General features: G+C 42.4%; 2 protein-coding genes across 4 annotated transcripts in view; one reads left to right on the plus strand and one right to left on the minus strand.

The window, feature by feature from the left end:
- The window catches only part of SYN3 (synapsin III), a 246,575-nt gene that overhangs the window by 89,383 nt on the left and 129,763 nt on the right, over positions 1 to 27,429 (minus strand). The window lies entirely within an intron of this gene.
- Positions 1,004 to 27,429, plus strand: part of TIMP3 (TIMP metallopeptidase inhibitor 3) — a 37,564-nt gene continuing 11,138 nt past the window's right edge. The window contains exons 1-2 of one of the 2 annotated variants that reach the window (XM_063395772.1): positions 1,004 to 1,369; positions 26,635 to 26,717. In XM_063395772.1, coding sequence (XP_063251842.1) covers positions 1,246 to 1,369; positions 26,635 to 26,717 — 207 coding nt within the window. In that variant the 5' untranslated portion in view covers positions 1,004 to 1,245. Of the gene's footprint in view, positions 1,370 to 3,727; positions 3,846 to 26,634; positions 26,718 to 27,429 lie in introns of those variants that run through there. The other variant, XM_063395773.1, reaches the window with a different exon arrangement.

A 27,429-nucleotide genomic window follows, 5' to 3' on the forward strand; every position in this document is an offset into this window, starting at 1 on the left:
TAATACCAGCATAATTTATAACCAGACGCTCTTAAGTCTTGTAAACCCCGTGGAAAGTACTCTGACATTATATACACTGGTTTGATACTGTGATTAATCACCCCTCAGTCCCCTTTGGAGGATATTAAGGCTGTCTGTATCATGCAGCTGGAAATCTCCTTCCTTACAGTCCCAGCTCTTCTGTAACATTTACATTTCTACAGCTGATAGAAATTTATGGCTCTGAAAGGGGATAAAGGAAAACAAAACAAACAGGACATTTCTCTAAATTCCACTAAAGCTGCTCTGCTAAAATATACTTTGAGATTAAATGTTGGGGGTGCCCGAGTAGATACTGCTTTTTCCAGCTTGGTTTTAGCAGTTTATGACCCCTTTCTGACTGAAAGGCCAGAGAAGAGGAATTACAGGGTGGTGGTGAAGGAACATCCGAGCAGGATTAAAAACTTTCAGGGCAAAATCCTGGCTTACAGTTCAGATAGATCTTGTCCTTCTTTTCCCCCATCCTCTTTCTACTGCCTGTGGAAGAGGAAAAGAAGTAGCACACTGCACTTGTGCGTTATCTGACGGCTGTCTGAAAGCTCAGCTGTCTGGAGCAGCCTGAATAGTGTGCCATGCCTCCAGCTTAAAGTCAGTTTGCAAACAGCCCAGATGGATTGAAGGGGAGCAGCTTTCCAAGAGAACCGCAAGCCCTGCGTATGTTTTCCATGTGCCCTGAGGAGCGCCGCGGGGCGGCCCGGGGGAGACTGTGACGGGCTCGAGCGGACTCTCGCCGGCACGAGGGAGGTACAGCTGCTACGGAGCGAGGCCCGCCCCGCCCCGCGGTACCGGGAGCGGATCGGGCCGGGTCCGGTCGGATCGGATGGGAACAGGGCAGGTCCGAGGTCGGGGCCAGCACCGGGGCCGCGCCCCCGCCCGCCGCGCGCCCGCTCTATTCCCTATAAGGCGCGGCGGGCGCGGCCCCGCCCCGCGCTCGCGCCGATGAGGTAATGCGGCACTGCCATTGGCCGCGCGCGGCGGCGCCTCCGGAGCGCGAGCGGCGCGAGCCGGGTATAACTCCGCGCGCCGGTGCCGCACCTCAGCTCCCCTCAGCTCCGCACCGCACTGTCCCGCCGAGCCAGCCAGAGAGACAGGGGCAGGGCAGGCAGCCGCGGCGCACGGGCTCTTAGGGAGCAAGAGTAAAGTCAGGCGAGCGCAGTAGCGGCCGCCTCCCGCTCCGCAGAAGTGAGGAGGCACCTCAGGGGCAACATGACGGCGTGGCTGAGCTTCTTCGTCGTGTTCCTGTGCAGCTGGAGCCTGCGGAACTTGGTGGTGGAGGCTTGCACTTGCGTCCCCATCCATCCGCAGGACGCTTTCTGCAACTCCGACATCGGTAAGTGCCGCCGCCCCGCAGCCGCCCGGGCCGGGAGGGCTCGGGGGGACCAGGAAGCTGCCGGGACCCCGAGGGGTGCGGGCGGCAGCGCGGCGCTCACCGCAAGGCAGCCGCCGTCCCGCCAGCCACGCAGGGCGGCAGAGGTGCGGCGGGCGGGTCACACCGGAGAGCGGTGACCTGACTCTCCAGAAGCGGGTTTGGCACCGTGGCTGCCGCAGACGCCTGGGTTGGTAAGAGAGGCGTGGGGTGGCGGACCCTCGGCCAGCCCTCCCAAGCCCTGTCCCGCGGCGGCAGCAGCCTCTCCCAGAAGTACTTTAAAGAAATCTGTAATTGTTAGACCGGCATGTTTCCTACAGCAGGACGGAAACACAATTGGAGGTGTAGGCTGCCAAAATTTCCGCTTCAACTTGGTGACAAGATGTAGGAGGCAGGATTAGGATGGGTTCTCCGAAGCCAAGAAACCGCCCGTGGTGGCTGCTGGTTGGAGGTGCGGCTCACACAGGCTTGTGGTGCTGTGCTTGTAACGTTGGGAAGGGCTGGAGAAGCAGGTACCAAGTGTCTCCAGGCTTTCTGCATGCTGAGCTGTGGTCTTTGCAGCTGTAGGAAGTATGTAAACCTGCACGCTTTTGGGAAAGCTGAAACGCTTTCATTGGGTCCTAACTGATGTTTTCCACTATGGGTTTCAGTTCTTTGTTACACTGAGTTTAGGTAGGGGACAAGGACAGCACCAAAAGTCTCTGAGGAGGAGGTAATAGAGACTCTGTTCCCAAGTTTTGGCGTGCTTGTAGCCAAGAGTGGGTAATGAAATATGGTTGTTGCTTGGTAGCTCTTTGGTGGCAAAGTATATGAAATCAATTAGTAGTGTCCCTTGAGCTACTACTGGACACATGTCTGTGTAATGGTAAATACAGGCTATCACTTCAGCAGTGGTGAGAGGACAGCACAAGTCTTCTGCCTTCTCTGTGGCTTGTCTTAATAGCACAGCATAAAAGGGGCCAGGGACTTCGCAGTGCTGGTACCCACATGGTACTGACTCAGAATAGAGTCTGCAAAGAAATCGTCCTAGCAACTGCTGTGGAAGTCAAATGGAAAGTAAATTCTCACTGCAGCAGAACACCCATTGCTGTGAATGCTGCCAGTAGCCTTTTCAAGTTAGCCAAGGTTAGTGGCAAAAGATCTATCTCTTGCCTTCAGTTCTTCTACAGAAACTGCAGTTGTGCCTGGTTATTCATGTTTAGTTTATACAGTGTATCTGCTCCTGAATGCCAAAAAAACCATTCCATGTTTAAAGTTGTGGGAAGGTTACAGTTTGCTTCAGTGATGATAGCCTGGAAAACATTTATAAAATAGTTTTATACTGTGAGGTTCTTCCAGGAAACTAAATTATTCAAACTTTTGTTGCCGTTTTCATAGTTCGGATCAACAAGTGTGCCACCTAAGTGGCAACTGCCAGGGAGATTGTTCTTTCTGTGAAAGTGAGACTAGGAAACAGTTTTACCACAGCAAAAGCTGAGGGCAGCATGTGGCCTTCATTAGCTGCATTTTGGGAGAAGGACTACTTTCTTGCTCTGGTTAGGTCATGCTATCATAGATGAGGGGTAGTTTTGGTTAAAAAAAAAGCTATTAAGTACATTTTTTACTAGATGCATAAGTGACCAGGAGTAAACTATGAAGTTTCATGTTTCATATAATGGTGCTCCTAAACTTTAGGGCACAAAGTTTTTCTATTTTCTACTCTGATTTCTGGTTAAGTTCAAAGTCTTCCCTTCATCTTTCCTTTCTCTTTTGTGAGCTCCTCATTATATCTCAAGCCTTGGCTTTGCTCTGAGACAAAGCAGTTCAAAAAGTTGACGTCTCTGGGGCTGCCATGCCTTCAAACATCACAACAATGCAAAGGAAGAGCAGCTTCAGGGAAAAGAGCAACACATTCCAGTAAATGACTTGAATGTAAGTTTGGTTAAAACTGCAGGTCTCTGATGGGTTGAAGTAAAAGCAAATCCTTAAATTTTCTAGAACTGTTTGGAAAATGTGATATTTTTGTAGGCTGATTTTAGTAAATGCTGTCACATTGTTCATATGCAGAAAGGACAAAAAGTGCACTAAAGCTTTCTGGCTTTGGAGGAGTTAATCATCTCCATGGAAACTGATGGCAGTGTACTAGTGCAGTGTTTAGACAGACTAAACTACACGCTGGGTTATAAAACACATTGTGGGGAAGAAAGAGACTTGGCAGCAAGTTTTTATCGCTCTTGAAACTTCTGACAAAATACCAGCACTAAAGGGAGGAGTCAGCGCAGTAAGGGCTGGAGCAAAAGAGGCTTTTAAAATAGCTCCTAAAACAATGTAAGAAATTAACTAGCTAGGTGGCAGCCTAGGAGAGGCATTTCCATCCTCAGAAGCACTGCATTTTGAAGAAGAAAATTTTAGTTGAGGACTACAATGCAAACTTCTGCTGTTGATGTTTCCTGCTTAGCTGGTGAGTCCTACTCTCAAGTTTATTCTCTTTTCCTTTAACCAGATCTCACTGGACATTTAATTTTTGCTTTTCTAGTGGCTCAGTTCTGATACAGCCTCCCAACCCTGCAGTCACTAGAAGGTTTTAATCTTTACAGAAACAGATGGTCAAATAAACCCATTGGAAAGGGTAGGATTTCAATATGTACATCCTTTGAAAGCAAAAGTTGTGGTCTGGGATGGAATCTTGACCTTCCTAAACAATGTATATACATTTTTAATTTAAAAAAGGAGAGGAGAAAAAAAAAAGAGGTACTACTGCTAGACTGGTCACAAGGCATCTTTTCACTCAGCCTGACTGTTCCATCATGATGAATGGAGCAAAAGTGAAGAGGTGTGTCTTATCTGGCCCTATGGGGTCAATCAATAATAAAATTGCTGTTTTAACTGTTGGCTTTCTTTCTTTAATTGGATCAGTAAGTGCCAGAAGAGGCAGTACCATAATTGGACAAACAGAGACTGCTATGATTTGCCATCTGAACTTTCCTTCCTCCACTCCCGCCCTCTGCCTATGACCCCTTCCAGATGTGAATGTTTTTCTTTTGTTTGAATTAAGAGACCTTTCAAAAGAACAGACACCAGGCATGCTTTGTTCTTTTGTGACAAAGCTGTGACACTTGCAGCTGGACATAGCTGACATGAAAGGGACTTGTTTGTCCTTTTTTTGCACGAACAGCAGGAATTTTTGAGCTTGGCTGCTGAATGTTGAATTCACAGGTTTGAAAAACACCTCCTGTTTGCCCCCCTCTGCCCCACATCTCCTTTCAAAAAAAAAAAAAAAGGCGGGAGGGGGGGAAAGAAAAAAGGGAGAAAATACATAAAATTGCAGACTGCATTTTGACAAACCAGTTTGCAAGTGATAAAGAACTTTATTCACTCCACAGCTGTCTTACTTCTCTCTTGTGCATATACTTTAGAGAAGAGCTATAGCACTATTAGATGTCTCTTACCTAAGTTCAGAGGAGCTCAATTTCTTTCTATGGTTTGTGTTGGGGGAAGAAATACCTGTATCAGCAAAGATACAGTGGGTAGTGCTCCTCTCTGTTCTAAGTAACCTCACTCTTGGTGAGATGGAGGTGGCAAGCTCTGGGGAGGTGAAGTTAAGTTCTTAAGGGTCCCCTGGTGCTGTGGAAGCCGTTCTCTATTCCATCCTCCTATACCTGTAGCACTGAGCTCACAACACCTGCAGTGCTTCCGATCCTTTGAACTGAGAATGTGAGAGAAGAGCAAGAAGGAAACAGCAGAGAAGGAGGAAGCTGGTGAATGTGTTTGGCCTGGAGTCTAAGCACCTAACTGAAAACCTGGCCTTTCACTAGTTTCCCTGAATTGTTCATTCCACCTTCTCACTAATAAGCTAAAAGAGATGTGCAGAACACTTGATCATACATAAGATTTTAAACATGCTTTCTTTATTTTTTTGTAGTGATATCAAATATCCTGTCTTACCCTCTAAGGCAGACAGGTAAGGTCTGCCAGACTGATTTAAAAGTTACAATAACCCAGCTCCAATCATAACAATCTTTAGACCTGAGATGAATTTAAAACTAATTTTTTTTGCTACATGTTGTGGTAATGGTTACAAAAGTGTATTCACTTCAGAATCAGACTTTTGTTGAGGGAGTAATAATGTGGTTTTATTTTTAGACTGGACTTCCCTTGAAGGCATTTAGAAGCCAGAAATCTGAGAAGCATCATGTAAAGTTTAAAAAAAGAATAAAAAACAATACTGCAAAGTTCATTTTATGTGTGAAGAAATGGAGATTTGTTTAACTTCTATGGAATTCCAATGTCCATGGTAAAAACTTTGTTGAAGGAGGGTGTTCCTTGTGACTGGTCATGTCTCCTGACAGAAAGATGTCCATACACAGCTGAATTGTCCTATTTAGTAGAAGTGGAAGTAGAAGTTGCTTTTTTGCTGTTGGGGGCAGGGGTTGTTTGTTTTTCTGTGTGTGGTTGTTTGCAATTTTAGTCCTTATACGAGTAGTGGGATCTGGAGTTAGTCACTTCTCCAAATGTATGTATTAAAAAATTAAAGTGGTGGAAATTACTGTTTGGAAGATGTAGTGCAGAATGTTATTTCTTTTTATTATTGCATATACTTACTCCAGATTTCCTGCAGGAAGTATCTCCAGCAAGGCCTCTGAGCCAGCAGAGAGCCAGATGTTCCAACCTTAAGCCTTGGAGCTCCTGCTTTATGCACACATTTCTTTCCTTCTAATTTTCACTGATTTCCCACATGTTCTTTAGAACTCTCCACCTGCCAATTGTTCCTCTGATGTTTCCGGAAAGAAGTGGGCTGGTGGCAACATAGTTATATACAGCCATACACAATTTTTCATCTGGGTTTGGGAGGGACTTGCCTTATTCATGTCTGTTTTTCAGGATGAACAGATTTGATTGTTTGACCATAAGAGAAGTGACAGAAGGTGACAGATTAATTCTCAGCTCCATCAGTGGACTTCTTTTTCCGAGACACTAATATAGTTGAGTCCTGTACTTTCAGACTTTCTTGGATATGGCAACTAAGTTGCATCTGATGAAATAGATCCCTGTATTTAAGTGCATCCCAGCCAGAGTGGGTGGGGCCAAGCCTTTTTGGTAAGAGCACTCTTGAGTCACCTTGCCCTGTGTTGGATGTTAGAGTGCTAAGATGGAAACTTAGTTTTATGATGTAACAATGTTGTCCAAGGTCAACTTCTTTTTCCTCACAGCTCCAGTACCATGTGGTGCTCTTAGGTAGTCCAACCAAGAGTGCATCACTGAAGGAAGGAGCCTATTTGGTCTGGGCAAGAGGTCTTGGAATTAAGTGAAACTTCCACCAGATGCTCCCTGGGAGTTTGTCAACAACTGGTAAACCTGAGAGGACAGCTTGGTTTAAGTCAACAGGCAAGACCAGGCATGCTGTGTTTGCCAGCTCTGAACCAGCCTAAGCTAAGGAACTTATTTTCAGTCCTCATAATGTCAGCAGTGCCTGTATTTGAGTTTCCCTGTAATGATGATATTTTTTGTTTTTCATTTCAAGATGAAGAGGCTTTTGCTCTAATGTGCTGCTTATTGCCATAGACTTTCAGGGTATGATTCTGTCTTTCACATGATAATATAAATTGCAAGCAAATTATACTGGTGAAATAATAGTAGTGTATAAGATGAGAGGAAAATTGTGCCTTCTAACACCAGTTAGTGAAGTAAATGCAGAATTCATTAAAGGCCAAATGTAGCTCATCTAAACCTCTGAAGAACGTCCACATGTGACATTTGAAATTTTACTGGCAGAACTTTATTGGACTCTTACTACTCTTTAAGCTAACTATCCCTTACATAGACTTTTCTGAGACAAGGCTGACCAGAGCAGCTGATTACATTTGAAGCTATCCAAGACTGTTTCAACTTTTCCACAGGTTTGTGGCACTGAATGCTCTTTGCAAATTGCTGAGCTGAAGGTCAGCCTACATGGCAGCCCTCTGTGTGGAGCTACTTGGGGCTCACGGGAGGGATGCACACTGCTGGGGCTTTATCACTTCTCTGCCCACCAGTGACATCACTATCAGTGCTATTTGCCACAGTGGGATAGGGCCTTATTTAAAACGAGGGCTAAACTGGGTCTGCTTTGGAGTAGCTTGAGAAAAGAATGTCAACCAGTGTGAATTTCCAATTTCTGCTATTTGAGAGTGTTAGGCTGGTGCTGGACCTGAGGTAAATGAGACCAAGGATTTGCACCCTCCAAAACCAGATCTAAAATCTGTCCTATTAATGAATATGAAGAGGAAATACTGAACCTGCCTTGTAACCCTCATGCTGTGTGTAAGGCAGGTGCATTACCATTTGTCTCACCACCTTGTATCAGGATTGGATTTGACTTGATAATTTCAGGTTTCGAAGAGGAATGTTACAAACACAAGACCTTAAAAGCTATTGTCAAAAACAAAGTTACCATTCTACCATAATGCGAAGTAGTTATCTTGAGTGACCAGAGTGAAGACAGTGCATTAACTGACAGTGTCTAATAACATAAAAATGCAAGTAATGTCACATAACCCTGATTACTTTATTTACTCAAAATTTCTACCAGCTAGAAAAGATAGGGGGAGTCTTCTGGAAACAAGACAGAAGTCTCTTGAGTGCCATGGTGCTAAAATTAATGTTGACTATGAATAGTCCAAATTCCTGCTAGTGTTTATATAAGACCTTTCTAAAGGGCAATTTGAGTCCTTAGAAACAGTATACAGACAATAAAACTCTAGTTAAATAGCAGAGAGATGCATATACAAAAAATATATCGAGCCTCATAAAAATCAGTTATGGTTTGCTGCGATATAGAATCTCATTCTACTTTAGGAAGAAAGGAGGTGATTTGGGGTGTCCCTCCGAAATGTCCCAAGAACCAGCAGAGAGCAGGGCTTGGAGAGTAGGGAAGCCATTGTCAGCTTAGGGATATGGTCTTGGGCTGTGCTAGTGGGGAGCTAGAGGTCAGTGTCTGTGGGTTCAGCTTTGAAAACTTCTGTCTTTATTACAGGTTGGGGAAGGAAATGGCTGCAGGAATAGGCTCAGTGGGAAATCTGTAACAGGAGAAGGTATTTAGGAGCTACAGGAGTGGCAAAGGCCCTCCAGAGACTATCTCAGGGTATAAGGAGAAGAGAAGGATTCCTGGAGAAGGTAGAGGTACAGTGTGGAAGCCACTTGTACAGGCTGGTCAAGCCAGGAAGAGTCACTAGCTGTGACACATGGCAGGTCACCCTGCCAGGAGCTATGTGGGGCATACCAAAGGTAGATCTTATCCATCCAGGAGAGTGAGTGTGCACTTGGGCTTCAGAAACACTTAAGTAGGAGAACCCCCATTAAAAAATCTGATGTTCTGTTGATTGATCCCTAACACCCTGCAGCATGATAATTTCTGACTGGCAATCAAGGCTTAGGCTTTGAAAAAACCTGGCTGTGTGGACTTGCCATGGACAGAGCACATGCTCTTTACTCTATCTGGACTCCAGTCAAGCTGTTGCCTTTCTCCATTTATATGAATGCAAAGTTCCTTCAAATAGCTGTTCAAGAAATGCAGGTTGTATGGGTGTGTGTGCAGGGCTTGGTCTTTTATTTTTGCCAGGTGAGTTATAAGGAAAATACTCCTTAGCTGGAAAATGATTCACATTGAGCAGCAGGAGAAGCAAATGACATGAAGCCATACATAACATGCTGTCTAAAGGTACTTTCGAGATTCGTGATGTGACCTGCCCCACTACAGCCAGGACATAAAAGGAGAGTGTGCAAATGGCAGAGCCATCATTGTTCAACACATTGTTGCTGATCCTGGGCAAAAGTACACACTAATAAAAAAATCTACAATCTTCCTTAGCTACCCATCTGTTTCTAAAGTGTCAGAGCTCTGCAATCCTGCTGATTCATAAGAATTCAGAACCAGTTTATTTGGGACGTTAAAAATGGCATGTTAAAGGCTCCAAGAAGGGAAAAGAGACCTTATAGATTTTTCCCTTTCTTAATTCCTCAAATTTGACATGAAAAAACACAGCTTTCTACTGGCCTGCATAATCACTAGTACTTCAGCAAAGCAGCTATAAATTGCACCAAATTTGCACAAAGCCTGAGGAGATAGCGATGGCTACACCAGGTGCAACACCATGAAGGTAGCACATTATTACTTCTTGCTCCCTTCTGATTCATTTAAAAAAAAAATACAAAAAGTCACACAACAGCCCATAGGAAACAGGAGTACTGCTGTTTCACAGGGCTGTATTCAAAATGACGCAAGCTCCTGCTGGCCTAGAATGAAGGACTTGAATTTTAACTCCCTCATGTTGCATTGTAATTACAGTATGGAGACTTCAACATCTGTTTCCCTTTCTCCATGTTTCCCCCAGTATTGGGTGTTACTGCACTGAAGTCAGCAGGGAGGCCTGCTGGCATTATGTTAGTCTGTTAATTTTCTATAGAGGAGCACTGGAGCATTTGTTCAGACAACAAGTTCAATCTCTCATGCTCAGTGAATACACGAACAAGCAAAGATCTTGCTCCTCTGATGTTTAATCAGCCCTCTCAAATTTCATGGATCAACTGTAAATAGGAAACTCTCCCTCCAGTGAGCAGGTTTTGTTGTTGGTCTCCAAACAGTTAAAATATAAGAGAAAAAAACGTTCTTGCTTGTACCAAGACAGGAAAACCACGGAATGGAAAACTTCCGCTTAACTTTGAAAGACAGGAAGTGGCTGATGTTGGAAAGGGAACAGGTACAGGAGGAGTGAGCCAGGGTATATCTGTGGAAAACCAGCAATTCCCCTATTCCCCAGACACTTGTCCTTCAACTCTGTGTTCTTTTGGGGGATGGAGTTCCAGGCTGACCCCTGTGCTCCAAGCCCTTTATACACTTTCCAAGTACCCACCCCAGTTCCCTACTTCCTGCCTCTGATACTGCTATAAATATCCTGCCTGCCTTTCACAGGTCCAAAGAAATGCACATTGCAGATAAAATGGATCTGAGATGACAATATGAAAGAGCTTTTAGAACCAGCTCTGTTGAAGTGAGTGACTGTTGGGTCCTCTGCTTTATCTTGTGAAGTGTGAGGTTGCTGAATCCCCTGCTTTAAATTTCTTGAAAAGTGAAAAACATCCTCCTTGTTTATCATGCTCACCTCGGGATTAGGATGCACGAGTCTGTTTCTAAGGAAATTATTTCCTCCAATAAATAATGCGCTACATGAGCAACAGAACTGAAACCTAAAAGAATTCTGGTATTTGGGAGACTGTAGGGCTGGGAAAAGATGGAACTAGTTGAGAGACCACACTTCATGCAAAAGTATAGCGCTTGCAATACTGAATATCTTAAATGCTTTGGTGAGGTGGATCAGTCCAAGAGGAAATAAAAGAGCAAAGTGATCCCTGGGGCACTTAAATAGCCATCATGTACGGTACTTCAATAGCCACAAAATACCCAACCCTCCCTTAGCATCCTGCAGGGCAAAAATCACAAACGCAGAGAAGCGTGGGAAGACAAGAGCTGCAGTTCCTGTTAAGAACTTCAGTATTGCAAAGGATTGTGCTGGGGTGGGGGCAGGATGAGTTCTTAAGCGCTTTGTTTTACTTTTTTAAATATGAAGAGCAGCACCTGCCCCTTTTTTGTTTTTTCTCTTTTTTTTTTTGTTCCCCAAGGGGTTGGGGATTAAGGATTTAGTTGGTTATTTCCTTAGAGGATCAAGATAAAAAAGAGACTTCAATAAGTCTTTTTTCATCTTCTCTACAGACAGTATATTTTCAATAGAATTAAGCAGCTGTCCTGCTTTTCCCTGCTGTGTAACAGTTTGCAGCTTTGTAGAGGAATAGAAGATTTTATAATATCAGATAGAACCTCTAGGTGTATTTTAGGAGACTTCAGGTTATCACAGGAAGGCTTTAAGGCATTTAGAGAGAAGCTCAACTAGATCAGGTGGCAGATAGCCAGTGACCCTTATCAGTATTTTGCCTTTAACACCTTTACTTTGGAACAAACACACTGCAGCAGAACCTGTGATAGTGAGTCATTTGCATCATCTAGTGAGGCTGGAGTCCTGATACTGATAAAATATACCTCTCAGAAGTTCTGACTTTCCCAAAGCTCCCTTCTCAGGCTGTTATCTTAATTCCTTGTTATTAGAGATTGATTCAACCCATGGAGTTTTAAGTTCCTTCCAAAACTCCTTAGAGGCATACTTCAACTCTGGAGTCTTTTTTTCTTTATGAGAATGAGTGTCTCATCTACCTCCCACATGCATTCTGAACTGTAGCTATCTCTTGAGTTTGCCAGTGTATTCTGTTTTCCTCTTTTTCTATTTGACTGGGAGACCAAAAGGGTCGGAAGCAGGTCCTTGCCACCCTTAATTCCAACGGCATGTTTAAATTGACTGAAGGAATGGTGTAGACTGAGAGAATCAGACCACACCTGTCTGGTGTGTTTGGCTGTATGGGAAACAAAGCTTTCACTAGTACCGGAAAGTTTTCAAGCCAATAGGTTCCTTCCTGTCAGTGCAAGATCTTGTGTTTGTTTCTGCATGCCCTTCTCTCACACTGGTTTCCTCTAGTACTAATGGCTGTTGGAAGAACTAGTTATAGGAAAGCACTGGGTCTTTCTTTCCCTCCTGTCTCAGAAACTGCTTTCCTGTTTGTCCATTATGCAGCATGGCAGCTTGGGCTATTGACGTAATCTTCGTCCTTTGTGCCGTTCAAATTCTTCTGAATTTGATATTGTCTACTCACATCCTGACTGCTGTTTTGACAGAAAGCAGAGAGGAGAGAACAGGATTCTAGGGTGGCCTTTGTCTTGGAACACCCGGGGATTCACATTTTTGTGTAAGTTCAGTGTTTGTTCATCAAACTGTCATAAGGTCAGCACATGGCAGGGTTCCTCCAGCACATACTCCTCAATATAATATGTGGACCAACAAGGAAAGATTGACCAAAGTTGTTATTAAAATATTGTGGTGGTGCTTTGAGGAAGCATCACTAGGTTGCACTGTTGAAAAATATGGGCTAGGCAGTTTTGGTTCAAAAAAAATCCAGGTTCTGAATGGGAGGGAAAGAATTCGGAGGAGTTTTCTAAGAGAAGTGACTTAGCCCACTTTATTCTCTCCTCTGATTAAATCCACCAGAGCTTGTAGTATCCATCTTAGCTTGGTCAATTAGAACCAAAATGTTGATGTATGTAATTTCCCCACTGAATTTTGGACTGTATCTCTTTATTCTACTCTTTTTCCTCACATGAACATCTTTGCTAGAGTTGCTGCAACATGCTTTATTACCGTAAACTTACTGAAATGCAGTCATGTGGTCAGTCATTGTACACTGGGATCAATGGGTGTTAAATAAAGTAAATCTTGTGTCTGTATTCCCAGGGTATTTTCCCTTGCCAAAAACTAGGCACTGAATGGAACTATATACAATCATGAGCTAGCTACATGTTTGCCTGCCAGTTTAATAGGAAGAGTAAGCAGGAACTGTAATGCTTTTAGCCAGAAAACCAAACAATGTTTTGGCGAGATTGCACTATAATGATGGTGGTTTCGGATCCATTTTGGTTTTAGAATATATAGGCAGCAAAGCTAAAGCTGACAGAACCAGGCAATGCCATTCTGCTTTCTGCAGAAGCAGTAATGTTTCAGGTATTCAAGATTATATTTCTTCTCTGCCCTGTTTGGAAGGTGACAGGGGAATCCTTAATTGTCGTGTTGCGTTTTCCTTAAAATCCCTTCACAGAAAATGTTGCTGCAATCTGAGGCAAGGAGAATGTAATCTGTGGCTGTTTTGCATAGTTGGATAATTTGTTGTTTTTGTTTTTAAGCCAGCTTGTGACTCTCTGAGGCTAACACTGTTCCAAATCTTATTAATAGCAGTCCTTGACATTTTAGAGGTTTTATCTTTTCATTATTATTCATACATGCTCATTTCTGAATTTGCTAATATGCACTTGCACTTCCTCAGCTTGCTTGTAGAAGGAAGCTGTGGAAGGAAACAGTGTGCACCAACACATTGGGGTTCTGCTTATGCCACAGAGTGTTAGAAGTAAATATGAAACTATACTTTGGTAAGCCACCCCTCTGATTTTTCTCAGGGGAAAAAAGCTCTGTAACTATTCTTAGCTGGTATATTACATGTGAAATGAAGCAGCTCCAAGGGGGTGAACAACTGCTACTCAGAGGGAGTACCTTGATGGTTCTGTCTTCTCCTGAGAGCTGCAACAGTTCAGTGTTCTTGACTCAAAGTGTATCCTTGGGGTAGGGGAAAATCAGAGCCCGAGCAAGGCTGCCAAAGCCCAGGCTTAGACGTGTGCCTCGTGTGCGTGTGTGTACATCTTGCAGTTTGGTGATGACCCTGGTGACTTCTTGAACTTTTCATGACAACGCAGCTGTCTGTTCATGGTGGTAATTAACCCAAAATCTGATTCCTCTCTCCCCCTCATTATCCATTGCGTGAATGAGATGTGAAAACAAGAAGACGACTTTTCCCGTGCCCTTAGGGCTGTCTGAGCCTGGCAGCAGTGACCCTGCCTGAGTCGAACTGAAAGAGCTGCTGCGCAATGGCCCATACGCCTTTTTAATGGGTTATTGAGATTCCACCTTCTCGCCCTCCCTCCAGCCCTGTAACGATTTGGAGCGATATGGCACTTAGGGGAAAACAGCTGCAGGAATAACTTTTCTTTCGGAAAGCCAGAGACAGCTGTTCAGTTTGTAAGTCTAGGGATTCCTCCACTACTTATTTAGGGCCTGATCCCGTTTCAGTTAAAATCAGTAGAAACTTTCCAATTGGGTTTAGCAGGCAGTTGAAGGAAGCAGCTTCAGGAAGCAGCCTGCAATCAAACAATACTGCTTCAAAATGTTGGAAACAGCCAGAAAAGAAAAAGAGAGTAGGAAGGCATTTTTCACAGAGTTGACTTTCTGACTTGCCTGCAGGCTCGAAGTACAAGCACTCAGCAGGCTGATGGTTTACTTGAGGAACAGGTTAAATTAGAGTTTTAGGTATCCTAAGTTGCTTTTAAAAATATGTCTTGTAGGTCTATGTTCATTTACAGTCTGCAGTGTTGACAGACTTTTATTGGCACAGTTAATTAAAGGACTGATCTTTGATGTTGGATGCTGATTTTAGTTTAGATACTCTGAGATCGTAGGGGATAATGGCTTACTTTTTGAAATTATTCAAGTTCTCGGCACTTGCAGCTCTCATTGGTATGAATTTACTTGCCATGTCTGAAAAATGAGGAGAAAAATGGAATTACTCTTACTTCTATTATTAGAGATTGTTGTTGTTGCCTGATTTATACAGTGAAGGAGAAGGCTAGAAACCTGCTGAAGAAGGTCAGAATTTCTGCTTCATACAGAGTTTTGAAATGGTGGAAGTTTATTCCATCTGAAATATGAGCGAAAATGATAATATTGGAGTTTTCAGCATGGCATTTTCTGGGAAGAGTGATTGAGGTACATCTAAATCTAATGTTTTGAAGGATTAATTCAAAATGTCCTGTTTGAATGAAGGTGTCATTGCACCTCAGCATTGAGACTTCAAGTGCAGTTGAAGAGAATTGCTGATGCAATTATTAAAAATATATTAATATTTTTATATTAATTAATATATTAAAAATAGGTCAAAAATTTTCAGAGAAAAAAATGAAAAAACCCATTTTGCTGAAGTTGATACTTTCCTTAGAAATTTGTGCCTTATGTAAAGCCATGGTCCCTGTCAGGAAAAAGCCTTTCCAAAAACATCCCTGATGGCTTAACAATAACAGCCTCCCCTTCTGGAAGTGATGATTTTGATCAGGTTACATGCTACCTCTCAAGGTGGGAGAGGTTCCAGTTCATCAGTCCTTCTAGGTTTATAGTTTGCTTTTCCTGAATGCTGAGAATTCCCTTTACAACACAAACCTAGATTCCCTGTGCTTGTTCCAGGCCTTGTCAATGGGCTATTCTCCTTGCACTGCATTAATAAACAAACAAGTTTGCTTTGTGGTTGTGTTGCTGCCAGTGGACTGAGACAAGGTATTTCTCCTTGTATTTCTGTTAGTTCCCTCCCTGTCAATGTTTAAACAAGCTTACACCTGTGTTCCAGGTGCAAGCTTAACTCCAGCCCAGAAAAGCTGGCTCTTGGGAGTGTGGTTCAGTACTTTGCCAAAGTAGTCCTGTTACAGCAATGTCTGAGGAGACCGAGACAGGCAGGAAAGAGTCAGGCTCAGTGGATACCCTGGAAATGATTACCCTTCTCTGTAAACATTCAGAACTGCAGTATCCAGAGAACTGCTGCCTCCCAAACAGTTAATGGGCCTTAGAGGTTTCAAAAATAGCCATCTTTGTGCCAGGGCAGCTGTGAAATGATTATCCAACCATATCTTGTGACCTTTATGGTTTTTTTCTAAAATGTTACAAGGACATCTAAGAAGTGATACGGGAATGCAAGCTTGCCTCCCTCAGCTTGGAAGCTGATGCAAGTTTTCAGTAAGAATTCTTTGAGAAGCTGTCAGAGTCCAGTAGCACAGATGAGCTAAGTGACTGGTACATTCACTTTGGACTGAATCTCCATCAGATTCATCTGGTCAGACTTGAGCATTTCCATTTAAAACCCAGTTATTATCAGCACTGTCTAAGAATAAAACAACATGGGTTAGTCTTTAATTTGTATAAATACTTGTGCAAAAAAACCAAGCTAACAATTGGTGGTGGACAGGTACTGTTAACCATTCAGTGTGTTCTCTGTGCTTACAGGAGTCTGGATAGGAGTCATAACTCATTAATATGTCATTGGTAGCACCAAGGATGTATATGAGCATCCAGATAATGATACACTACTTCTGGAAATCCATTTTGATTATGGTCTACTGTTCATGGACATGAAATTTTGATGAAAAGTATGTGTGAAGAAAGTTTGGGTAGTAGAAGAATGAGATGCAGTTTCCATGGAACACCTTAGGCTAGTCTGTCAGTAGGACACTCAGGCAGTTTGAGCAAACTGTTTGAAGAACAAAGGTGACTGGCCATTGTCTATCTACCTTTTCTGCTGTCAGTGCTCTGTGTCATTGCACAGGGAAAATCCTGTCTTCAGAGCCAGAGGATGCACAGTGTGCAGTATTTGTGTTGCTCGTGTAAAGAATTGGTGGTTTTGGTGGGTTTTGTTTTATTTTTTTTGTTGTTGTTTTTGTGTTTTGGTTGATTGGGATTTTTTTACCTGATTTTCACAACAAATCAACACTGAGTTCTTTAGGCCTTCTAAGGTAAAAAATGAGGATGATGCTTTGGAATGCAGTTACAATAGGGCAGTACATGGACTTGTGGAAAGTTCTGGATAAGCAGGCAAATTATTCAGACTGCCCTGTCCTAACCTTGACCTGTAAGCTGCTGGGAACTCCTGTATGTGTGGCTTACTCAGGGCTCAGGGAGGCTTCCCACTTGATTTAATAAACAGGGAATCAGGATCGGAGTGCCACACCTAAGGCTTTAAGTGGTGCTCAGACTCCAGGGCAAAATTCTTCATGTACCTGAGATCAGCTACATGGTAGTAATTACTGTGATTACATAACACACATCAATAAAATGGGCAATTAGTAAATTCCTTAAGCACTGTGATATAACCAGAACTGTGTCATGGACGTGTCCAGTGTATGTAAACAGTCCGCAGATGCTGGTAGCTTCAGAACAATTAATGATGTTTCAAGAATGGTGGGCAGAGATACTCTTTTCACTGGGGAAATTGTTTGAATGCAGGTTTGATTCCAGGGTCTGGCAGGCCAAATACTAGGTCCTGTCAGGCCCAGTGTGAATAGGAGCTGCAGAGCAGAGCATGTAGGCCTGACCTGGTTAAATATATATACCTCTCTGGTGGTGTGGACAGCTGCTTAGCCTGTCAGTTTAGTGCAAGTTTTGTAATGCAGGAAGGAATTTGCAGGCCCACCCAGTACCCTTGAAATCTATACATGTTCCCAAACAGTTCTTCCTCTCTAGCTCCTACGTGCAAAATTGAGCATAAACCATGTGATCAGTGGAGTGCAGCCTCCTCGCAGAACGCTGGCACTGGTCCCAGATGGGCAAGGTGCTGAAGCAAGGAGAGTCCTCTGAAGTAAGCTGATGAAGCAGGGAGTGTCCAGGCCTTGGCTTTTGCTAATCTCTCTTTTGAAAGGTTTACATGGGCTGTCAGAGATGCCCTATTTCTAATACATAGATGAAAACTGCCTTCAGATGTTCTCTTTAGCAGGACTGTCTTTCTTCCTCCTCTTCTTCCTGTTGAAGTGTTTGGATCTGGTGCCCAGTTGGTTTGTGGATTGCACAGTGGGTTAAGAAAGGCTAAAAAATTGGCAGATTTGGCTCAGATTTTTTTCTGTTGCATCCTTAAAAAACTACAGTGATGAATTCATGATGCTTGTTAACTCTGGTTATCCCCCAAGGGAAATCTAGCACTAAGGAGCAAAGACATGCCAGTTCTATGTGTCTGGTTTTGCAGAAGTCTCATTATTACTTGAAATGCCAAGTAACATCTACCAGGTTCAAGCCCTGGGCATTCCACTGGTTAAGTGCTGGATCAGAGCATCTTCTGTCACCTCCTCTTCGATGTGTGTGAGCCACCTCTTGGTGGCTTGGTGGAGACAGTGGGTTTGTTCTGAAACCTGATATCGAGCTGTAACACAACAGCCTACAGAAGAAAGGACCACAGCCCAGTAAAGCAACTTACCTACGGTTTGTGGGCTGGGAACTTCCCTTTCTCAGCTGAACTAAAACTTCCTAGGTAATTTATAGTAAATGAAAAAAACCCCAAAAAAACCCACGAGTGTGTCTATACTGCCTCTTCAACCAGAAATCTCATTGTGTACCGATTTTGATGTACACCAGAAAGCAACATTTGAGGACTGTATTCCTCTTGTATAGTTTCAACACTACTTTGTTCTTTAAGGAGTGTCCATGATCTCAAGAGATAAAAGGTCTGCTCCATGTGAATCAGAATGGGATTTCTGTGATCGTAGTAGGTTCTTGAAAATATCACTTGATCCATTTTAATCACTTTAGCACTTGTTCTTGCAGTTTATCATCATGATCTGTGGAAGTGGAAGATCAGCCTCACTTACAGCTCTATCACTAAATCACAGGCAAAGGACATGTTTTCTCCTTGCAGAGGCTGCTCCCCTAACTGTACTCTTTAGGCAATTCATCTCTCATCATATGCTCCAATTTGCTTTCCATGTTACTGCTCACTTGATGGGTTGGGAAATGATCAATGCCAGATGCACATTCCTTTCAGGCAGTAAATGCTCCTGCAGCAGTAACTTATGTGCACCAGCTTCTTGTTTCATTAAAGTCGCATATGGTTTCCATTTGCCCCTAACTGGTCTCACATCAGCTCTGCCATATTCTCTGAGTGGAAAGCTCAGACCTGTGGCTCCTTTGAACAATTCCAAAGAACTGTGGGAAACCAAAGCCTTGTCTCAGCCTGGCTTCCCCTGGTCCTCTATGTACTGTGTTGAGAAGTACTTGATCTTCTGACTGGAGAGAGGGCTGAACTAAATCTTATTCTACTGCACCAATTGTATGTAGACAAAAGGAAATGGAAAAGATGTTTTGAGCTGAGTATTGCTCTGAGTCATGTGCTTGTTATTTTTATCCACTGTTGTAAGCTGGCTTTGGAAGTGCTTTTGTGTGTTGGTTTTGACAACCATCTTTCCAACACTGCTAACCTTGGCTGAAAGCATTTCTGCCTTTGGCAGTTGCGAGAGAGACAGAATGAGGCAAAATGCACTCTGCTGAAACCACTCCTGGGAGAGAGATGTGAGATACCTCTACTGTGCTCTGTACATGAGGCACTCCCTTCCCCTCTCTCCACTTGTATCATTTTTCCTTCCTTTTCTCTGATTTTTGCCTACTGCCTTTTGCCTTTATTCATTATGCCTGAATTCAGCTTCCAGTGATGAGTTAAAAAATATAGGTAGAAAGTTAAAAAAAGCCTGCCAGAAGGAGACAGAGAAATGTTTAGTTGGCAGGAATGACATTATTTTCTCTTTTTATTTTACCAGAGGGTTCTCAACGCTGTAGGCATGCTCATTACGTAGTCTACAGTGTCTCTGCTTAGATCTATAGCAATCCTAGAATGTTTTGTTGATGCAAGCTGTGAGGCTAACCCACCAATGCACGTAACTCTAGTAACTCAACTCTGCCTGATCTAGCTAATCTCTTATGTCTACCTGGCTTCACTGAGTTTAGTAGATGTAATAGCTGGTTACAACAGACAGTGGGCTTTTCTCTTCTTTTCTTCCTTTAGCTTCTCTGTGTTACTCATGAGGTATTTCCTGAAGCTAGTTTTTACACCTACTAACATCTACATATGGATCTAAGAGATTCTACTTGGATTCTACTACATATTCTACTACATATGGATCTAAAATATTCTACTTCTAAATGGATATACATGCATTTCAGATTCATCCATTTTTCCTTCTCCATTCAGTCTTCCCACTATCTTCCGAACAGTGTCTATGATGGTGAAGCAGGGGAACTATCATCAGGAGTTAAATGCAGGGGCAGTGCAGGGAAGTTGAAGAGTCTTTGACCAAGTTGCATATAAGAACCTGAAGGAAATGCTCAGAAGAGAATTGCAGGTTCTTATTTAACAGAGTTCTGATGTTTTTCTCTGATTCTAACGTATTTCAAAGGGTGCTTGGACTTCCATAGGATCAGATGCACCATATAGGGAGGGAGAAAAATGCTTGATACTGCTGCCATCACAAAGGTTGGATCCAGTTAATAAGCTACAGGTGAAATGCCAACCATTTGGCCAGCAAGCTCTGCCTGGCTGTTTTATGCATTTTTGTTTCTTTAATTTATGGTCTTGTTGGGAGGATTAACTTTCTCCCAAGTAAACCCCTTCTAGAGCAGTTTATACTTTTTGAGGTGATGGAAGGTCCGACACAATCAAAATCTTGTATGAAAAAGCTGTATCACTCCTTATTTTGCAGTGTTAGAAATCAAGCAGCACAGACTGTTGTGCAAACAGACTCTCAGTGGCAAGGAAATCTGCAGGGACGGGAAATGCGGTTAATATTTAGCAAGTGTAATTGTGGTCAGTTGTTTTATGTAGACTTGGGCAAACCCATTTAATTGCCTTCCACTTTTTTGGGGGTGGCCTTCAAATAGACTTGCCATGCCACAGATGGGGGAAGTTTTTTTGAATCTGTGAAACAAAGAGTGAAAGTAAATGTCATAATTCTGGTTAGAACAGGGGAAGAAAAGTTATACATGTCTTGCTTTCTTGTTTTTATTTAGACTTTCATTATTATTTACCAATACACTTGCTGATGTAAACACGTCCTTTACAATGTGATATTCATGTGACAAATGAGTGGCAGAGGTCAGTGGTGTTGAAAAGGTGCTCTTTTTCTCCATTAGTGTTCCTGAGAGCACTTTGAAAAGACGAGGAGTCAAGAATTGGAGTGTCAATAATGGGAACTAGTTTGTTCAGGGTATGGGAGGAAGGCAACCAGCAGTGAACCTCTTTACTTCCCTACCTTTTTTTTGCTTCCTTGATATTCTTTGGTGATGCTGTGTACCAGCACAGCTGGATTTGACTTCTTCAAAGACAAAGCAAAAGGGGTTTGTTTTGCCATTTTTGGCTTTGGATGAAGGTCATGATGGAATGAGGCAAAAGAAAGCTCTTCTGTGGTATTTTTTCAGCCTTATTGTGCTTTGCAAGAAGCCTTCAAATTCAACACTCTGATTTGTAAAAGAATTCTGTTTTGGTTATGGAGGTGAAAGCTACTTTCAGTACTAACAGATCATCAAACTGGCTGGAGGCTTCTGTTTTTTTCCCCTCTTCATAAATCCCCTGCTGTAATCAGTATTTCCCACTCCACTCTGCTTGCCTGTGGAAGTGGAAGAATGGGTGAAGGGCTGCTATCTCTTCCCCCTCCTAAAGCAGGCACCAGCTACTTGCTGTTCATAGAAGCCTGCAGCCGCCAGGCAATTTAATAGAGCCTCCCAAGAGGCTGCATACAGTTGGGCCATACTTCCAGTTCAAAGGACACAATCCACCATTAGTTATGGTCTTCTGGTTTTAGGGCAGCCAAGAGTGTTGGTAGTAATTGTTAACAGATCAGCTGGGGGAGTGGGAAAAGGAATGCATCTTGAGAGAGTGAACAAGGGAGACAGCAACTCCATCTTAGCAGCACCATCAGCACCAGTGCTAGAAAGTCTGTGTGTAAAAGCATCCTATCTTGACCACATTAGGGGACACCCCCATAAATGACACTAATATTTCAGTAGTGTGCTAAGTATACTCAGGAGTCTAAAACATACCAGCTGCCTTAGCCCTGTGTGATGGGAGCCCTCCAACATGTACCAGTACAGAAAGGAGTTCTTGTGAGGCAGATCAAATGGGAGAGCTGCTAGTAAAGCTGGTGAGAAAGGTCTCAGTAAATGGCTCTTGAAAGTGAACCCTCATATAGTCCTTGGATTAATAAAATGGCAACCATCCTCCTTGGCATGCCACGTATCTGATGTTAAAGCAGTGTTTTTAGGTGTTGGTGAAGTCAGTGGCCTCAGGACAGAAGGAGCTTTTCTTCAGCCTCCCAGTCATGTTGCTGTTTCCTATATATTTTATTTAGCCACTATTTGGATGTCAGAGAATGGCCTGGGAGAATAACTTGTCCCGTGTGTCTCCATTAGTAAACAACAAGTCCTCCACATCCTTCACTCACTTAAATGCAGTGAGCATGCATTTCAGCTAAAGCTCTCACTTAAAATTACTCATATTGCACACCAATAAAATAAATCCTTGAAACAATAATGAGAAGTGTAGCAGTCGTTACCCTCCTGAGCCGTTCCTGGTAATTGGTCACAAGGGAAATGGGTTTGGAGCAAATCCTGGTCTCTGAAGGGTGTGCCTCTATTTAAAATGCTGTTTATGGATGACAACCAGCCCACTTGCATGAAAGCATCTGGTTCTCATGGTGCAGTTGAGCATGCAGCTGGGATTGGTGGTGTTAGCCTGGGTCTGTACCACTGCCCTCTCACCAGGGGAAGGTAAGATTTGGGACAGGGTCACCATCTAGTGGCTGGTCCCGATAAAGGACACGGGCTGGATTGAACCAGGACATTGGATGTTGCTTGTCCGTTGGGGAAAAAGAGCTACCGCATAGTAGTTACTGTAATAACTACTAGTAACTACTGTAGTAGTTACTGTGTGCCTGCATGGAATTGGTAGCTACAAGTCTTTTCACCTTGTTGTTTCCTCAGCTTGGCAAATGCATGTCTTAATCTCTCATTGCCTGTTTTTCTGCTCCTTGACTCGTGAAAAGAATGCCTTCTGCCATCTCAGATGTAAAGTCAACATCCTCTTCTGCTTCATATCTGGCCTTTAGGCCTATTCTCCCTGGAATCCTTCAGAAAATGGCCATGGAGTAAGTGATAAGTTAAAGAGTACAGGAGTTAGATATGTATGCATATGGGCAAATAAAAGGTCACTTTTTCTTGTATGCCCATTCTGATTTGTTTGCCTTTATATGACCTTATCCAGTGATATCTCGAAAAGATGTAGGTGATTTTGCCTGTATTTATATGTATTCTTGCACCTGCAGACAGTTTGTACCACACTAGGGATGCCAGAGAAACACAAACCAGTAGCTGCTCGCACTATACTAGTCCTGGCAAATCGGAGCCGTCTCTGTTTTCCTAACTACCAAACTAGTTTACATTTAAAAAAAAAAAACAAAAACACAAAACACAAAACAAAACAAAAAACCCCAAAAAACCACAAAAAAACCCTCCAAAAAACCCCAAATAAACAAAAAAAAACCCCAAAAATCCACACCCACAAACGAAAAACACAAACAAGGCAGGGAAAAGAGATAAATATACTAATAATTTGTGATGCATTCTTACACGCATTTCTTGAATACTCAAACACAGCAGGTTATTATTTTCATTATATTTTTTTAGAGTATCAACTAAAAGCCTGGTTTCCTTCCTTTCATAAGGGGATGTTTCCTCCTTAATTTTTTAATCATGTCAAATGTTAAGAAGCAGTACATATGTGTTCTCCTTTTTGTATCATGGCATGGCTGCCACGCTTATCTTACAAAGATTTATATCCTTGTCTAATTTAGCTTTTCATAAATAATTACGAATCACTCATGAGACCTTGCCAACTGCTTCAGTCCCACAAAGTGACCTGACCTGAAACCCCAAAGTACTGAGAAACATTCATCTTGGAGTATTTTCATAGGCAGTGCTTCAAAGGAATTGCGGTTTAAAAATATGCAGCTATTTTGGTGACCACTTGTGTGGGATAAAGTTTCCCATCAGTAATAGCAGGATGGTAATAGAGCTTCAAGGAGAAGGGAGGAGCTCAGGAGAGCAGTCACAGTACCTTTTGCCTCGTTCTGCTCAAGAAGTAGCAGTCTGCAGCAGTAAACAGTTGACTTCATTAACTTAACATGGACTGAATTTGCAACAGATATGCTGTAAATTTCAGGATAATTCACACAGGATGAAAAGTTCCTCTGGCAATTATGCATGGTCCTTGCTCAGTCAGGAACAATGTTCTTCATTTTCTGGCCAGGTGTGAAGAGTGGCCCAGCTGTATAACTGGGAGTGGTGGTTTGAAGGAGCAAAGATAGGGACTGGGAAGCACGTGGCTACAGATGTGCAGCGTGGAGCTCTGCTCAGAGCAAGGTGTACAAGTGGCTCTCATGTGTGGAGCCTTCAAGGGGTGAAGCTACACATGCAAGAGCAACCTCTGAGCAGTTCTGTCCATCCAGCATTTCTCTCCAGTGGCTCAGATGCATCTTGTCCTCAGAGATGGGAATTTAACTCACAAATTACAGTGACAGACTTAACTTGGAATATCCTCTGCTACTTGGCTAACAACTTGATTTTTCCTTTAATATCAGAAAAGTTATGCAGGGTGGGTTATTTTTTTCATTTCTAGCTCTTCAGTAAAGAAAAGAACATAGCTAGAAATGTTACCATTGGAGTGATAAAAGCAAATTTTCTGAAAAACTGAGGGCTTGACCCTCTTACAAAAGGCTTGAAGTGACAGCCCACACTAAGGTTTGTCATGGCTTTTCTAGGTGAATTTGCTATGATGGTTGTTCTTCTCCAAATTTATTGGGGAACAATAATAGGAAAATACTTCTACTTGTTTGCAAGGGTATTAGTTGAAATCAGAATGCTCTTACGTTCTAGTGGAGATATGCATTTTGAATATTTGGTGAAGTTGTTGATAAGTCCGTAAATCAAAGCTTCTGTCTGAAATGGCTGTGATACCCTAACTAAAGTCAAAGGACTGACAAGCTAGGAGTGAAATACATGAAGAAAATGGTTTTTCAGGTATTTTGTCAGAAGCTGAGAATGTGCTTGTGATCTTCTATGCTAACTGTGTTCTGCTTTGGAAACCCTAGCATTTTGTATTACTGCCTTTTAGTGTATTTCTTATCATTGTCAATAAGATACAAGATCTTTTTTGGTTGGTTTTAGATGTGTTGGGCAAACACTAGTTTTCTCAATTGCATTGTATCTGCAGATGAAGATAAGACTTGATGCTCTCTGCCATAGACTCCAGTGTGGTGGTTGGGGGCAGCAAGTAAAGGAAGCTAGTTCTTTGAAGATATTTGCAGTCCTCAAACACATGGTGCAATATAGCTACTAAAGTTTGTAAATGAGAGTAAATAGAAGTTGGAACAACTTGTTAAATAGAAGAATCAATGAAATTGCTTTTACTGTCATTGGGAAATAGAAGTTAAAAAAATGCAAGTTTTACACTCAATGAATGAAGATTTTAATGGTTCTTTGAATCACAGCCAGGATTGTCTTACCTAGTTTAAAATTTCTTTGACAAATCTGACTGAAGCACAGGATATAAATCAGAGCAGACTGGATTTGTCTTCATTTCACACCACCTTCGTGGAACAAGGGCCAGGAACTGGTGTGTAAAACCAGACCTATCTGTTCTTTTAAATCTGTTCTGATTATTCCGAAAGCTGGGACAAGCTTTTTGCCTCCTTAGTTGGACCTAGGTAGTAAAAAACCCCTTAGTCTTATCTTTTCCCCATTCCTTTCAGTGGGCTTTTACAGATTTGAAACCTAAATAAGCTAAGATGTTTGTTTAATGTCCTTTATATTCAGCAAAACGTATCCTTGAACTTTGTTGCTGCTGTTAGTGCTGTAACTCACTGTGTTTTCCTGCTTCTGCCTCTTTGTCGCCTTTCTATGCCTCCCTGCATTTTTTCCTTTTGGTTTTCTGTGATTAAAATGGATAATGCCTGCCCTGTCCCTGAGCTCTGCTTCTCTTCTGAGAGGAGCACGTGGTTGCAGAACTTTTTTCAAAGAGGATTGATAGAACAGTTTTTTAAATTTTCTTTTGTGTATGTATGGAATGCCCCAAAAATGGATGAGCAAGAGAACCCTTCATTAAGCACTGACTGTAAACTTCCCACTAGATAAAAAATAAATACTTATCTATGGGACCTCAAAATCCTCATCTGTGGTGGCTTGGGCTCAGTTGACCTTGCTGTGAGGCATCTGTGGTACAGTGGCAGTTCTTGTGCCACAGAGCACACACTGTCCGTTGGTATCCATGAGGAAATGCAGTGCAGTGTACATAAGATCTGATTGGTCATCTTTAGTTTGTCTTCCTGGTGACTTCTGGCTGGCCTGGCAGCTTTTACTGGGCATTTGATGGTTGCTGAATAATCTGGTTTCACACAGTAGCTATTTGTTCAAGGGAGCATTTGTTAGTTTTGTGGTACCTCAAAGATGGCAGTTGTAATGAAATCCAGATATGGGATATTCCAGTGCCTTGTACTGAGTTATGTTTATTGGGAAACACAAGTTGCATTGGGCATACAAAGAACAATTTAAAAGTAGTATCCTATTGAACATCATCCTGTATGTTGAGAGTTAAGACATCACAAACTTGGTTTGGTGGAAAGATTTTAATCTGTCTTGGTCCCAAGCTACAGCCTGCTCTGCAGATTTCAGTGAGACTTAACCACAAATAATACTTATTCTTCACACAGAAATAGATTTCCTCTTAATAAACACCTGCTTTGCTGTCCCATTTTGCATGCCTTCACTGTGTATGAGATTTGGAATAAATTGAGTGGAAGGTTGGCCAGGAGTTTTGTTTATTTTATGGGATAATTTATCTAAACAGTTTTGTGTTTTGTTGTTTTTTTTTTTTTAAGTGGAGGATATAGCATGAATGTTGTGTAAAGCTGTCTGTAATTTGTTGTATTTTTTCTTCCCTTATGACAGTGATCCGAGCTAAAGTGGTGGGAAAGAAGCTCATGAAAGATGGACCTTTTGGAACGATGCGATACACGGTCAAGCAGATGAAGGTATGTTTGTAGACATTTCCCACAGGATAGTAGATATGGTAAGGAATCTAATTAACACATAATAACAAACACTTTGCATACTTAGCAGCACCTCCACTTTTTATACTGGCCATAGGGAATGGAAGGAAACCAGCAATTGGTAGAAACTTACCTGAAGAAGGGAAGGGAGCAGGAAGAGATCATTCCTGACATACAGTGCTGAATACAGTGCTGAATTCTTCCATTATTTGTAGATTTCTGGTAGTAAAAGATTCCAGATGATTTTCTCTAGCTACTGAAGATGTGTTTTTTGTTCAACATGCACAGTGTTAAGACTGTAAATGCCAGCTTTTCTGTGCAGCACTTTCATTAAATCAAAGAAGGAAATTATCGTAGGGGTTCTGACAGCCTTGGGAGAGTGCTTGTTTCTCTTCTTTCCTTGCTTTCTTTGGGACCACCAGTTGGGGTTACGGCATTTTTTCCATGTATAAAACAAATTAAAATCATATAGTGATTCTTTATATAAAGCTAAATGGAGCATTGTAGCTTTTAAATATTGTTGGCTTAGAAGAGCTGTGAAGTATTGACTCAGACATGAAGAGAGGTAGAACCATACCAGTTGCTTGATTTCTTTAGTTTCTTCAGAGCTCTAATTCTTTGCTGCACAAACTGCACTCAACCTGCTGCTTTGGACTTGGGTTTTTTTCTTAAACTGCCCCCTTGTTATGTAATG

This window comes from Prinia subflava, chromosome 4 (genome assembly GCF_021018805.1).
Source record: "Prinia subflava isolate CZ2003 ecotype Zambia chromosome 4, Cam_Psub_1.2, whole genome shotgun sequence".
Taxonomy (NCBI): domain Eukaryota; kingdom Metazoa; phylum Chordata; class Aves; order Passeriformes; family Cisticolidae; genus Prinia; species Prinia subflava.